Source organism: Bos grunniens, chromosome 18 (genome assembly GCF_055505025.1).
Source record: "Bos grunniens cultivar Pamir isolate PY7600 chromosome 18, Bosgru_T2T1.0, whole genome shotgun sequence".
Classification (NCBI taxonomy): domain Eukaryota; kingdom Metazoa; phylum Chordata; class Mammalia; order Artiodactyla; family Bovidae; genus Bos; species Bos grunniens.
This window is the reverse complement of record NC_141182.1, coordinates 56717232-56732728: the sequence shown is the minus strand read 5'-3', so window position 1 is coordinate 56732728 and position 15497 is coordinate 56717232. Positions and strand designations below refer to the sequence as shown.

Below are 15497 nucleotides of genomic sequence, written 5' to 3'. Positions count from 1 at the left end.
AAGGACCAAGTGCAAGTTCATCTGTAGCATCATTCTTTTAAAATAACGAAGGACCGGAAACAATCTGGATGCATGGTCATGCAATGAATTCCTATGAGGTTTCTGGCCTCTACAGACAGAGAACTATCTCCAAAACAACATAAGAAACAAGGTAAGAACTTTGCAAGAAGAACACTTTTCTGAATCTGCTTGAATACACACAGAATATTTCTGGAAGAGTGCTTCCTGTATCTGCAGCCGCTGAAACTTGACGGGAACATGTCTGCGGTTTCTGTTGATAACAGACTCACAGGACCTGCGTACATGACAGTTTTGGTGGTTCCCTCTTACTGGAGGACATGCTAAATTTCAGGTTTGAGATGCATGAAAATAAAGACGTAATTTTTTTTTTTGGCATCCAAGTTTTTTTTTTTTTTTTGCATGGATGCCCTGAATTTGTCCACACAGCCTTTGGGCCTGAGTTCAGGACCTGGTAATCATTTAAGCACTGTTCCAGCTCTAATGGAGCCTCAGGTAGACGAGAGACAGGAGGGATCAAGGCAGTTAGACCGGCTAGAGAACTAGCTGACCACCTAGCTAACACAATCCAGAGAGCTAACTAGTTAACTTAGCTGGGTCAAGCTAGCTAATAAAGCCAGAGAGTTGCTTAGGGGCTCAGCTGCTGTTTAGTTGCTCAGTCATGTCCGACTCTTTGCGACCTCATGGATTGCCAGGCTCCTCTGTCCATGGGATTTCCCAGGCAAGAATACTGGAGTGGGTTGCCATTTCCTTCTCCAGGGGATCTTCTGGACCCAGGGATCGAATCCATATCTCCTGCACTGGCAGGCAGATTCTTTACCACTGAGCCACTGGGGAAGCCCCAGGGTCTCAGCTAGTTAACTATGAAACCAACTAGCTACTTAGGCAGCTAGTTAGCTACTTAGCGAGTTAAATGACCAGCTATTTACTTGTCGATTGACAGCAGAACTGCTTTAAGCTCCCAGACAACTTGAGCTTCTCAAGCAGAGTGAGGGTGTGGCCACCGCAGGCTGCCCGGTGCCAAGCTTTTAAGGATGGGAGAGTGGGTGGCCAGCCCGGAGCAGAACAACCGGTTTGCTGGGTGTCTGCCCGCCCTGCCAGCAGCTCCCCAGAGCTCTCAAAGGGCGGGGCAGCCAGACCACATTCCCAGGGAGGGTATCTCATGGCTGCTGGCGCCCTGGCCCCCACTTCTGGCTGGCTGAGGAGCCCACCTCCTGCACCCCATCCCCGTCCCAGCCCCCTCCTGCCAGCCATACCTTATAGCCAGGGCAACGCCCTAGAGGGAACCTGAGCTGGCTGCCAAGGCCAGGGGGAAAGGGGCTGAGGCCGGCGCGCCTAGAGAGGGCCGGGGCCACCTGAGTGGCCAGCGCACAGCTGCAGAAGCCTGGCTGGAAGGGCCTGGGGCAGGACTCTGAAGGCGGACCCGCCAGGTCCAACTCCCCGCTGCCACCGCCCCTCCGCAGCCCAGTGACTCTCCCCTCAGTCTCGGTTTCCTCCCTGAGAAACCCTCCCCAGCTCATTACCGAGGCAGTAGGGATTAAGGAAGACAGTGAATAAAAACCAGACAGCCCAAGGCGGGGCGATAAAAGGCGCTCCAGTCGTGGCGCTGAGACACACTCAGGTTCCCAGCCCACCCGGGAGCTAAGACTCAGACTTGGATGCTGTGTCATCCCACGTATCTAGCCTGTGTGACTGGACTCCAGGTGTTTGCCCTCTCCAAGCCCAAGTTTTCAGCTCTGGAGAAATGGAGCTCTGAACCTCCACCATCTAGAAGGATTCTGAGAGTGACATGATGCCAAGCATCTTCAGGTGCCTCCCGGAGCAGAGGGCACAGCCAGCGTCCAGCAGATGGGGTCCCCTTCTGCCCTGGGCATCTCAGGGAAGGGACCACATCAGGCCAAATAGCCTATGAGCAACAGGATCTGGTTTCTGGAATCCCGGACACCCCTCCTCTCCCTTTCCACTGGAAGGCACTGTCTTTCCCTTTGGCCAGTTAGTATTTACTAAGCACAGCCCAAGGAGAAGCCAGGTGGAGCTTGAATCAAATCTTCTAGCTGGGTGGCTTGAGCACACTCCTTAACTTTCCCGGGTCCCCTTTTCATCACACAGACATGGGAACAGTGCTTCTACAGAGGGCTTCAGGGAGCTACCCACAAGTTCATGTTGCGAGTACCGAGCTGAGCGTGAGCCCTGGAACCCTGTGTGTGCTTATTTTTTATTTATTTACTCAATTATGTCACATCTCAAAGCATGCAGGATCTTAGTTCCCTGGACAGGGCTCAAACCCGCACCCCCTGCAGTGGAAGTGTGGAGTCTTAACCACTAGACCACAGGGAAGTCCCTATGCACGCCTAATACATTAGCTGTTAACTACTCCTGGGCCAATGTCTTTTCTTGTCCAAGCCGTGGGCAAAGGAGGTGATAACCCCTATCTCACAGCCTTATGTGGTGAGGGGGTCAACAAGATCATACTGAAATGAAGTTTAGAATAGCACCTCACGGAGAAAGCAGGCACTCCTTGAGTACTAATGATTAGTGTTAAGGCCGAATTTCCTTCCTGTCTGGGCTTCCGGAAACTTCCATCTCACTTTCATTTGTCAGGTCCCAATTCTCTGACTCTCAGACCACACACAGCCTTCACTCAGGCCTCACCATTTTCCCCCCTGAACTTTCCCAACAATCTTCCCACTGCTGTGGATAGAATGGGGGGTCTAGAGTCAGAAGGCCTAGGTTCAAATACTGGTTAAGCTGGTTGGTAGCTGGTGGGGCGTGGCCTAAGTCTTGGCCCCTCTCTGAGGCTAAGTGTCCCCACCGACAGAATGGGGATGATAGGAGATACCCTACAACATTGCTGTGAGGGTTCAGAGTGTTTACTAACAGGAAAGGGGTGGCTCAGGGTTTTGGGTGCCTCTCTGATCCCTTGACTTTGATGAGGTCCAGGGCAGTGGCCTGGACAGAGGCTCACAGAGCTCCCATGGCTCACAAAGGCAAGTGAGGAATCCTAAGGGCCCAACATAGGCTGCAGAAGGTGTCACCTCAATCCAGGGCCAGATAATCCTGAGGTCAAATCCCACCTCTGCCACCAAAAGCTGAGGGGCCCTGAGCAAGCCACTGGCCCCTCTCACGGCCTCAGTCTCTCCCCCAAACAGGAGTCAGAATTCATAAAAATACCCTTATCTTGTGCTTATGACCCTTAACGGGGTGGACATTGAGGCCAGGTTATTTATTTTTATTTTTATTTTTTTGATACATCTCATCATTTAGTGACGTATTCTTTTATTACTTTCATGAAAGTTTTGCAGTTTTTATAACACATAAAACCAGCACTTTTCCTTTTAGGGTCTTAGGGAGATATTTTGCATCTATTCTTGACGGGCCAGTTTCAATGAGCAAGGCAGTGAGACTCCAGCCCTCTAAGCTGGTATTCAGAGCGTGACTCTGCAGCCAGCTGCCTGGGTTCAAATCCTTCACGTCCATGTGACCTGGGACCCAAGTCACTTAACATTCCTGAAACATCAGGCGATAAGGACAAGTCCCCAGGCCAGAAGTGAGCTGATAACCCACACGCAGCACTTAGAACAGTACTTGGCACATCATTAAGTGCTCGATAAATATTTGCTAGCCACCCATGATCATTATTTCTCATTATTATTGTCGACATTCCTTGTCAACATCTCTAATCCTGTTTGCTCTGAACGACACTCTGGCTGCCCATTAGAACCACCCTGGAAGCTTATTAAAAATGCCAGTGTCCATGTCACACCCCCCAGAGAGTCTGATTCAAATGGGGTGGGGCAGGGCTCCAGTGCTGGCATTTTGTAAAAATTCCCCAGCTGACTATAACGAGAAGGCAGAGCTAAGAACCACTGCCCTACTCCACCTGCTTGCTGTTAAGATTAAACAACGTGAGACATTGAAAGGTTAACAGTGACTAGGGCACAGTCAATCTCACTGTGACCTGCTGCTGCTGCTAAGTCGCTTCAGTCGTGTCCGACCCTGTGCGACCCCGTGGACGGCAGCCCACCAGGCTCCCCCGTCCCTGGGATTCTCCAGGCAAGAACACTGGAGTGGGTTGCCATTTCCTTCTCCAATGCACGAAAGTGAAAAGTGAAAGTGAAGTCGCTCAGTCGTGTCCAACTCTTAGCGACCCCATGGACTGAAGCCCACCAGGCTCCTCCGTCCATAGGATTTTCCAGGCAAGAGTACTGGAGTGGGTTGCCATTGCCTTCTCCACTATGACCGGTCCTGTCTTAATCCTGCTGCTGCTGCTGCTAAGTCGATTCAGTCGTGTCCGACTCTGTGTGACCCCATAGACGGCAGCCCACCAGGCTCCCCCGCCCCTGGGATTCTCCAGGCAAAAACACTGGAGTGGGTTGTCATTTCCTTCTCCAGGGAGACTTCCCTACCCAGGGATTGAACCCGCTTCTTCTGGGGCTCCTGCATTGCAGGCGGATTCTTTACCACTGAGCCACAGGGGAAGCCCAATAAAGGAGCATCCACCCTACTCCAGTACTTTTGCCTAGAAAATCCCATGGACAGAGGAGCCTGGTAGGCTGCAGTCCATGGTGTCGCAAAGAGTTGGACATGACTGAGCGACTTCCTTTTCACTTTTCACTTTCATGCATTGGAGAAGGAAAGGGCAACCCACTCCAGTGTTCTTGCCTGGAGAATCTCAGGGACGGGGGAGCTGGTGGGCTGCGGTCTATGGGGTCGCACAGAGTCGGACACGACTGAAGCGACTTAGCCGCAGCAGCACTGTATAATATGAGACGCCTGCAATGGGGTCTGAGGCAGTCCTGGTAATCCAATAATTTATCACTTGGCAACTAAGGGTGGGCACTGTTATCCGACCTGAGGGGAGAATTAGAAACAGCCTCACGTCGGTTCCAGCTGGGGTGCTGACACCCAGCCGCCCCACCCCCCAGGCAAGGCCCTCCCGGGGAAGGAGGCCACTCACGTAGATGAGGCCGGAGTAGTAGCGCTCGCGGAGGTTGTGCAGCACGGAGGCCTCGTTGAGGCAGGTCAGCTCGGCCATGTCCTCGGCCTTGCTGAACTTGGGCGGGTTCATGCGCTGGATCTGGTCGCGCGGCAGCCGCAGCCGCCGGCCGCTCTCCGCCAGCTCCACCTCAGCCTCCTCGTCGCCCTCGTGCCGCAGTGCCGCCGCCTCGAAGCCGTGTAGCTCCGACGGCACCCACACCAGGCGCCGTGCCGTCCACTCCACCTGCGGGGACGTGCCCGAGCCCCCGGGCCCGCTGCCCACGCCCGGCCCGCGAGGTGCGAACAGGAACGGCTGGGCGGCCTCGGGCACCGGGCCCGGCCTGGGGGGTGCCTTCCGCCCGGGCACCGACACGGTCACTGCTGCCATGGTCTGCAGGGAGAGAGCAGAGCACCGGGGTCAAGGAGGGTTTCCATCCCCACCCCAGATTCCCCTGACAGTCGCCACTGCCTTCCCCACCAAACCTCAATTTACACTTCTGCAAAACGGGTTCACAGACCTTTTTTTACCCATTCTACCATCCACCTCTCTATCCACTCATTCAATAATTCGTGTGTGTGTGTGTGTGTGTGTGTGTGTGTGTGTGTGGCTGGACCACCAGGCTTCTGGGATCTCAATTTCCCCACCAGGGACTGAACAGGGGCCACTGGCACTGAAAGCTGGGAGTCCTAAGCACTAAACCGCCAGCGAATTCCCAATTCAATAATTCTTGAATAACAACCTTGAATGTCCATTGACAGATGAATGGATAAAGATGTGGCACATATATACAATGGAATGCTACTCAGCCATTCAAACAACAGAATGAAGTAATGCTGTTTGCAGCAACATGAATGGACCTAGGGGTTATCATATTAAATGAATTGTCAGAGGAAGACAAATACCATATGATACAACTTACATGTGGAATCTAAAATATGTAACAAATATACTTATCTAGGAATGAGAAACAGACCTACAGACATAGAGAATAGACTTGCTCGGGCCAAGGAGTGGGGGATGAGGGAGACAAGGACTGGAAGTTTGGGATTAGCAGATGCCAACTATTAGAGATAGAATGGATAAACAGCAAGGTCCTACTGTTGAGCCCAGGGAACTCTATTCAATGTACAGTGATAAACCATAATGGAAAAGAATATATATGTATAACTGAATCACTTTGCTATACAGAAGAAATTAACACAACATTGTAGATCAACTATATTTCAATAAAATACATTTTCTAAAAATAATTCTTTAATAAGCCAGTCTATGCTACTGTTCAAGGTGTCAGCCATATAGCAAAGAACAAGCCAGAAAAAGATTCCTGCCTTCCTAAGGTGTTTACATTCTAGCCCTGATCTGGCTATCATAGGAGCCATGGCCATGTGAGGCTACTGGAGAGTTGAAATGGAGAATCCACACTGAGATGGGTTCTGACCATAAGACACACACCCAGTTTCAAAGACAGCACAACAAAAAGCTCATTCGTGTTTCTTACATTTGGTAACATATTGGATTAAAAAAATACATCATCAGCACTTACGTCACTTGTTCCTTTTTATATCTTTATTTTTAATGTGGCTAGAAAAATTTAAATTACACATTTGGCTTGCATTGTGTTTCTGTGAGTTAGTGCTGCTCTAATCCCAGGAGACAGATTCAAAGATAAATAAGTAAATTATACCGTATGTTAAATGATGATACATGCCAAGGGGGAGAATGAAGCAGAGAACAGGGACTGTTAGGGTTGAGGGCCATTGAAGTTTTAATTGGGGTGGCCAAGGAAAGCCTCTCTGATGTGGCATCTGAATAAAGACCTGAGGGAGATGAAGGGAACAGGCCATGGGAATGTCAGACAAAAAAGCATTTCAGGCTGGGAGAACAGCCTGTACAAAGGCCCTGGGGCAGGCATGTGCCTCTATGTCTATGTGGCACTATGAGCTGCCAGTGTAGCTGGAGCCAGGTGATCCAGGGAGAACGGGTGGTAGGTAAGGAAAGATTACGGACAAAGGGGGTCAGACTGGGTCACGTTGCGGACCTTGACCTCATAGATGTAAGCCCTAGAACAGTGACAACCTGATTTCTGTAACTCAGGTTCCCTGACCACCTCTAGGTTACTCCAGAACAGACCTGAATTTCATCACTTGGTTAGCAGTGGCTTTCTTCCCTGCAACCTGAAATCCTTCTCTTTACCATGGGCTGGCCCCATTCATTAACTTCTGCATTCACTCAACATTCCCTGAAGTTTTCTTAAGTTCTGAGCTCTGCCCAGAGTGAGTCTGGGGATCCAGATATGAGTCAGACGAGGCCCTGCTTCGAGGAGCACCTGATCTGGGGTCTCAGACACGTCTCAAACAGTCACAACCCAAGATGAGCTTTGAGATCTGAGCCAGCCTGTGCTGGACCCCCTTCCTGCCCTTAAAGGGGCTGCAGACCAGCAGGGAACAGAGCTTGGCAATCCCAGAGTAGTTTAAGCACCCTTGAGGAAAACTATGCCCCCTGTCCCTCACCGTGCCCTGCCCCTGAAGAAGCTGGACTCTGTTGTCTCCCACGGCCTCAGATGGCCACATCGCTGCCCACACAGCAGTCACAGGACCCCCCAGTGCTCTGTCTCCCCCACCTTGGTGCTTCTGCCTCTGCCCTCCAGGACCCCCAGCCCCCACCTCCAACATATCTCTGGAGATGTCCCTCCAAACACCCAGCTCTTCTTGGACATCTCTGGATCTGATCCCAGCAGGCCCTTGTCTTTCCCTTACCTGGACACTCAGCTCCAGGCACACGCCCTTCTTACCCCCAGGCACTCTCCCCACCACCAGCGGCCCCAGGCCCTCACCCTCACCCTATGACATTTGGTCCTGCTGCTCTCTGGCCTCAAACCCAAGGCCCCTGCATTCAAACAGCGGGCGTCTCCCGCCATCCAATGCCATATCTCTCTCCACGTCCCAGGCCCCAGGTCGCCCAGACTGACCAGGCCTCCTAAGTGGCCCTCATCCCTTCAGAGCCAAGTCCCATCCCTGGGACTTTACCCTTACCCTCACCCCACCCACTTCCTCTCCAGCTCACGGCCTTTGACCAGGAAGGGTTTGGGAGTTTTTTGCAATCACCCAGCCCTGTGCCTCCCTTCACTAGAGCCAAGAGTCTGAGCCCCAGGTCCCTCCTCCCTTGGACCCAGGAGTCCAGGCCCCCAGCCCCTCCTCCTCCAGACTCAGGAGTCTGGGCCCCCGGCAGCCTACATTTTCAGGAACCCTCAGACCTCTCCTCCCTTGGACCTGTGAATTCCAGCCCCCTTACCTCACTGCAGCCCGCTAGAGGCGAAGAGGCTAGAGGCGAAGAGGCTAGAGGTAAAGAGGCTAGAGGCAAAGAGGCTAGAGGCGAAGAGGCTAGAGGTGAAGACGCCTGGGACCAACTTCTGAGAGCTGAGAACAGCTCTGATGGGGTGGCCTGGCCCTCTGGCAGCCCTGCCCTCCTTAACCAGCAGGAACACCTCTGCCAGGACTCATTTCTGTCACCAGTGCAGGTGAAAGCACCTGCCTGGGAGGGGCAGGGACTGCTGGCTGGAAAGGAAGGAGCCAGGGATCCGCCCCTGGGGCAGGGGTTGGGGTCCTTGGCATCCAGCCCTCTGACCTCAGTCTAGTGCTAGGATCCAAGGGTCCTCTCTGCCTCCAGACTCAGAAATCTGGGCACTCAACCCCTCCTCCCTCAGACCCAGGAGTCCAGGCTCCCAGCCCCCTCTTCCCTCAAGATGTACACATTCCAGCTCTCAGGGGAGTCCTGGTCCCAGCGCCTTCCTCCCTCGAGACCCATGAGCCCAGCCTCCCAGAGCCGTCCTTAATCAGACCTGGGGTTCCCGGCCCCGGGGCCCCCTCCTCACATCCCGGAATCCCAGCGCGCAACCCCCATCTCCCTAAGACCCAAGTGCCTCACCCCGCGGACCCTGGGGGCTACCTGGAGGGCGCCGGCTGGTACAGGAAGCGGGAAGCTGGGGAGGGGGCCCAGGAATCCCCCGGCCTCTTCAGAGCTCCCAGGTGCGGCTACCTCCGCGGTCCAGCGCGGGGCGGGGCCACGTCGCGTCACCGGGAGGGAGCCCGGCTCTGATGTCACCTAGCACCTGCCCGGCTGGGGAAGGGGGCGGATCCCGGGGTTGCAAGGCCCTAGACAGGGGGATGGGGAGAGGCGGGGATGAGCCTGTTGCCAGGTGGGCGGAGGCGGCGCCAGGGCCCCTCCTCCTTTGGGCGAGCAAAGGTCAAGGACCCGCAGCGGAGACGGCTGAGGACTCTGGAGGTTCGAATCCCGCTCAAGCTTTCTGGGCTTTGGCTTTCCTCTTCGCGAATGGAGGCCAATGAAATGAATAAACCCATGTGGGAGAAAGTGCCCAGCCCAGCGTTTAAACAAGTAATGCCCGGAGACATCATTTAATCTCGCAGAACTTTAGTTTCCTCAACCCTGGAAACGGGGCCGTACAATTCACAGGGAGCTCGAGACATACCGAAGAAGACGAGAACATGATTTTCTAGAGTCTGGAGCTTCAGTTCTCTGAACTGAGGACTAAATAATGGTAACTAAGTGCACCTACTATGGGCCGAGGGTTTTCCGGCTTTTAGAACAGTTGACCAAACTCATAGAATGATCTCAAAACCAGTGAGATAAGGACAATCAGCATCTCCATTTCCCTGGAGAAACTGAGGCATGGAGACGTGAAGTAAGTAACCGGCTCAAGGTCACACAGCCAGTAAGAAGGAGGGCTGGGGTTCAAGCCCAGGCCATTTTCTAAAGAGGGGATTTGGGTGGAATGCGTAGTAGGTCCTCAAAGATTTCTATTTCCTCTTCCCAAGTGGTAACTCTCAACCTCCTTCCCCATTTACTTCTTAGGAACTACAGCCTTCCTTAGCGGACTTCTGTTGGATTAAAAACGTTAAGGAACCCAGCACACAGTCAGTCTTCGAAGTGTTATTCTCGGCCCTGTCGCCCTGCAGTCACCGCCTCTGTGCGGCCTGTTTTTCTTTCTCTGTTAAATGGGTGCAATATAACCCATCTCGGGTTAATATAAAGTTAATTATTTAGTTATAAAAATAAAAGTGCCCAAGTACATCGCGGGGGCTCAAAGATGTCTTTCCCCACCCCTCTGCTCTGCCAGTCACGATGATCCCTGTCTCCGGTCCGCAATTTTTACACGTGAAGACAGAGACACAGTCATCGAGTGCGGGGAATTGAAGGCAATGACTCAGTATTAAAGCGCCCAATGTCCCAAAGCGAGCCTCAGTTTCCCCATCTGCGAAACAGGCCTGGGGCCTCCAGCGAGGACCCCAACCCGGCCTCTCCTAGAGGAGGAACTCGAGTTGTGGGGGCGAGTGGAGACGCCCCGCCCCACCCCGTCCCCAGGCCCCCAGCTGCCGTCCGGCTGAGCGCAAGGTGAGTGTCCACGTCACCGCCCCTTCCCCGCAGTTCGCGCCGGCCTCCGGAGCCCCGACCGCAACCTCGGAGCTCCAGCCTCCCGGGACCCAGTTCCACTCCCCGCCGCCTCAGGCGGGCAGCGGGCCCCGGGCACTCACCGGCTTCCAGGGCCGTCCCGAGGCTTCGGCCTGGGGAGAAGGAGGGGCGGGTCAGCCAAGAAAGCCCCGCCCACACAAGCGCAACAGGGGCCAATCGCCGCCTGCTGCGACAAGCTATGGACTCGCCCACAGGGTGCGCACCCGCCAATCAAGAGGAGCGGCTGGCGGGAGGGGCCAATCAGAAGTTGCCGGAGTGTGCCAGCCGTGGGAAAAGAACGGCTCTGGAGCGTGGAGCTAGGCGGCACGGCAGCAGGCAAGACCCGAAGCCTGACAGGCAGGGGGTCCGACCAATGGCGAGGTACAAGGGGCGGCCAGGGGCGGGAAGCCCAAGGGACCAGGGTGAATGAGCCGCTTTGTGCACCAGACATGAATGAGGGCCTTTGTAAGGGTCGGCGTTGGGGGGGCGGCCGGAGGCCGGAATGCCTGGGTCCCCCGGGAGCCGGCAGGCATGAGAGAAGGGCGAGAGAATTCACTTTTGTCAAACGCCGACCGCGTACCACCAGGCACTCTCCAGGCTCTCACCCACCCAGAGGTGTGGGCATTACTGTCAGTAATAATAATAATGATCATTTATTGAGTGCCTGATGTATGCCAGGAGCTGTGCTAAGCGCTTTACCTGCATGATCTCATTTAATCCTTACAACTACCCCCTTGGAATTAGTGCTGTTAAGATCTTCATCTTCCAGATGAGGTAAACCGAAGCTTAGAAAGAGGATGTCTAACTGCTGGAAGTCATAGAGCTGGCAAGCGGCAGACCAAGGACTCGGATCCTGCCAAATCTGACGCTAGAACTTGCGCTTTTAACCACCAGGCTACACCCAGACGTTGGTTAATGCTTCCCAAATTATAGATGGGAAAACAGAGGCTCAGGAGAGAGGTAGGCACCTTCCCAAGGTCACAAAGTGAAGGCTCCTCTGAACCCTGAGGTGGTGCCCACTTCTGGAGCTAGCATGTTGCTGGTGAGCCGTGCACCACTGGTCTCTGACCTGTGTCCCAATTTTACAGGTGTACACTGAGACTTCAGGAAGGGTGAGCAGCTAGGCTTGAGAAGGGGGAGGGGAGGCTGGACTACACAGGACTCAAGTCCCAGACAGCCTGCCAACCTGTCTCCACTGCTCAACAGCTGTGGGGGCTTGAACCTGTTGCTGGCCTTTTTTTTTTGACATTTTGACATTATTTCTGCGTCCGTCAAATGGAGAGGATGGCCCCTCTGCCCCCACCTTCACCACCCCTCCCCCTACAGCCTATTGCCAATGGGATCCTGTCAAACTTTGTCCAGACTGCACCCCTCCTCATCTCAGAACCTTTCATGGCTCCTTGTCAGAGTAAAAACCAAAGTCCTCATTGTGACCCACAAGACCCTGCATGATGTGGTCCCAGGGGGCCCCTGTGTGAGATCAACTCTCCTTCATTCAGCTCCAGTGATACAGGCTTTCCGGCTGTTCCTCAACTCCTCAAACACTCCCGAGGCATGGTTCTGCCTCAGGGCCTTTGCACTGGCTGTTTCTTCCCACAGATTTTGCATGGCTGCCCCACCTCACATCATCAGGTCAGATCCAATGTCACCTCCTCCAGAAAAGTGTAAGTGATAGTTGCTCAGTCGTGTCTGACTCTTTGCAACCCCATGGACTGTAGCCCACCAGGTTCCTCTGCCTATGGGATTCTCCAGGCAAGAATACTGGAGTGGGTTGCCATTCCTTTTGCCAAGGGATCTTCCCGACCCAGAGATGGAACACGTGGCTCCTGCATTGCAGGAGAATTCTTTACCATCTGAGTCACCAGGGAAGCACACACCTCCTCCAGAAGGCCTTTCCCAACCATCCTATAGAAAACATTTCACTTTCTTCCTTTGACTTCCTTGGCTTTTTTCCCCCATAGCACTAGAAGAGGTGTTTTTTGTTTGTTTGTTTACCTTTTTAGCTTCTGTCTCTCCACTAGAACGTGAGTCCCACGAGGGCGAGGATCTTTCTTTTGCTCCGAGCTGGATTCTCAGGGTCTGGCACACAGGAGGCACTCCGTAAGTGTTTGTTGAACCAACAGTAACAAGTCTTTGTGTGAATTAAATGAGTTAATATATGCAAAGAGCTGTCCTAGTATGGGGGAAAGATTAAATACACAAATTATGATTGCTATCACTATTTATTGCTCTACAAACAGTCTTCTGATAGCATGCAGGAGAGAAACAAGAGAGAAAGAAAAAGTCTAGAACAAGGGAAAGAAGCCAGAGAAAGGGGAAAGTTGACAGTTAAGAGATGGGGAGTGAGGAGACAGAAGGAAAGAGCTGGAGCTGGGCTGAGGGCAGACACGGGTGGGAGCATCCATCTCCCAACACCTACACTCAGCGATAGCAAAGGTGAGTCCTTATAGGCAAGAAGCTTTGAGATTGCCACAGTCGCTGCCCATTTCTTTGCAGGTGGGCAAACGGTTCCAAGGAGGGGAGGACCTTTGCAAGGACATCCTCAGTGATTATACGGTTCACGTGTACGAAGGCTGAGTGCTGGGAGCATGGTCGTCATCATGTTGATGCCTCCTCGTGCCAGTCCTGTAAGCTGGCACTGTCATTATTCCCACTTTCAGGCCTGCAACGTGCCCATGGTCTCCTGGCTGCCTTTGAAGGCAGATCTGGGCTCAGACTGCAGTGGGTCTGTGCTCTTAGCCAAGACTCCCAGAGACAGAGGAGAGCACCTGTTACCCTAGCCAGCGTGTCCACCGTGGAGTCCTCTTGCTATGAGGCTAACGGGAGCTGCTGTTGATTGAGTGCCAGCTGTGCGCGGGACACTGTGGCCTTTGTCTGTATCTAACTCATTGGATTCTCTCAACAATCCTAGGAGACTGATACTTTTATTATCTGCGTTTGATTGATAGAAAACTGAGACGCAAATAGGTGATAATCCCATGTGCCCCAGAGAAGAGTGTGGACTGGGACACAACAGAAATTCAAGTGGGAATGAAACCTCTGGCGAGTACATTCTAACTATTTTCTACCTGGTAACTGGTGATGTCATCATTCCCACCCAGGGTCTAAACTGAAGATGTCGTTCTTTCTGCTCAATCTATAGGATAATTGATAACATCACTAAATGATAATAGGATGCCTGTTGCTAAGCACTTTTAATAGTTGCTGATATTTACTGAGTGCCTACTCTGCGCCGGGTGGGCTTCCCTGGTGGCTCAGCGGTAAAGAATCTGCCTTCAGTGTAGGAGATGTGGGTTCGATCCAGGGCTTGGGAAGATCTCCTGGAGAAGGAAATGGCAACCCACTCCAGTATTCTTGCCTGGGAAATCCCATGGACAGAGGAGCCCATGGAGAGAGGAGCCTGGTGGGCTATATATAGTTCATGGGTTCATGAAAGTATGGGACACGACTTAGCGACTAAACAACAACAATTGTGTGCCAGGCACAGTTCCAGGTTCTTTGTATGTATTAATCCCATGATCCTCCCAATAACTCTAAGTGGTAGGTATTAGTCATACCCATTTTACAGTAAGGACACTGAGGGAAACCTACCCAAGACTACATAGTTAGAAAGCATGAGAGCCTCTGGATTTGAACCCAAGCAATCTGGCCCCAGTGTCTAGGGTGTAGATACCTATGTGAAATCACCAGAATGTACACCAGGTCAGAAGGAGGCACCCTGCTCCCTCAGAGCCCTCCAACTGGCCTCCATCCAAGTCTGCCAGAGAGGGTCCTCAGCATAAAACTTCAAACTCATTCCCTTGACAGTCAAGTCATCCCCACCATGGATGGTGGGTGGATGCATCCCAGCGTGCATCCATCTCTTCACCCCCAGCACTGGGATTGTCTCCATTAAACTGTGAGTTCCCAGCTCTCAGGGACTGGCTCTGATTGCTCTGTGGATCCTGAGGGTACAGGACAAACTGCAGTAAAGGAGAAACTTGGAAAGTGAGGACAGATAGAATACTGTGATCGATGTGTGTAAGAAGAAAAGGAAATTGGAGTGTGGGAGCTTTCTCAGTTCCCAGAGATATTCTGCCAGCTGGCACAGTCCCATTATTCTTAACTCATAACTGCCTCATTATGCAGAATCTGAGTAATGGGCATCGGAAGCATGGGAAAAAAAAAAAAAAAACAGCTGGGACCTAAGTCATGTACAAAAACAAAATGTTGGAGTTGACAGGAGAGGAGACAGGAAAGTCAGGGAGGGGGGGCTTCTCTATGGAAGAGGGTTTGGGGGATTTTTTTAAGTGAGAAAAAAATGGGGGGAGCAGTTTCCACACCTGGCAGGGGTAAAGGAGCCCCGAGTCTTAACGAAGAAAAATAAAAGGACGAAGAGTATGCTGAGTTTCTCTGTGGGTCCTGACTATATTCCTGCCTGAGCAGTTCCTCCGTGGCAGAGATGTGAATGGTTCCAGTATTTTATTTTTGGTCCCTGGGCTGTTGTTTTCCCACATGTGACTGGAACTGGCTCTGAGACAAGAGCAAGCTGGCAGCCTCGTGTGGGTCACAGATGAGAGACCGGCTCAGTTATGTGACAACAAATATTTACTGAGTGCCTACTATGTGCCAGGCCTTGTTCCTGACCAGGGGTCAGCACAGTTTTTCTGTAAAAGGCAAAACAGTAAATATTTTCAGGTTTGAGAGCCAGATGGTCTCTGCTGTAACTATTCTATTTAGCAGGAAAGCAGCCATAGATAATATGTAAACAAATGGGTGTGGGTTTGTTTCAATAAAACTTTATTTATACAAACAGAAAATCCGAGGATTTAGCCTGTGGGCCATAGTTTGCAGACCCTTGTACCAGAAGCCAAGGAGACAGAAGGGACAAAGATGTAGTTCCAGCCCTTAGAGAGCTCACATCGATCTACTCCTACATGGCAGGCAGAGGGAACCAGTTCACACCTAAGTTAGATCTTGTCCCTCCTCTGCTCAGCGTCCACCCCTGGCTCCAGTCTCAAAGTTAAAGCAAGGTCCTACCCCATCTGGCCCCCCT

At 52.5% G+C, this 15497-nt stretch overlaps 2 protein-coding genes across 9 annotated transcripts in view; one reads left to right on the top strand and one right to left on the bottom strand.

Moving 5' to 3' along the window:
* The window catches only part of MYH14 (myosin heavy chain 14), a 78773-nt gene extending 68134 nt beyond the window's left edge, over nucleotides 1–10639 (bottom strand). For 2 of the 8 annotated variants that reach the window (XM_086353739.1, XM_086353741.1), the window contains exons 1-2: nucleotides 10546–10639; nucleotides 4976–5386 (exon numbers count right to left, since the gene is read on the bottom strand). In XM_086353739.1, the coding sequence (XP_086209865.1) occupies nucleotides 4976–5383 (408 nt within the window). In that variant the 5' untranslated portion in view covers nucleotides 5384–5386; nucleotides 10546–10639. Of the gene's footprint in view, nucleotides 1–4975; nucleotides 5387–7835; nucleotides 7988–8287; nucleotides 8448–8920; nucleotides 9148–10545 lie in introns of those variants that run through there. The other 6 variants (XM_086353740.1, XM_086353738.1, XM_086353743.1 and 3 more) reach the window with 6 other exon arrangements.
* On the top strand, nucleotides 9176–13653 carry LOC147354276 (uncharacterized). The gene is made up of 4 exons (XM_086349400.1): nucleotides 9176–9191; nucleotides 10439–10843; nucleotides 12484–12562; nucleotides 12959–13653. Exons 1-4 carry the CDS (start codon nucleotides 9176–9178, stop codon nucleotides 13296–13298), a joined length of 840 nt encoding a protein of 279 aa, XP_086205526.1. The 3' UTR covers nucleotides 13299–13653.
* Nucleotides 13654–15497: the final 1844 nt, after the last annotated feature.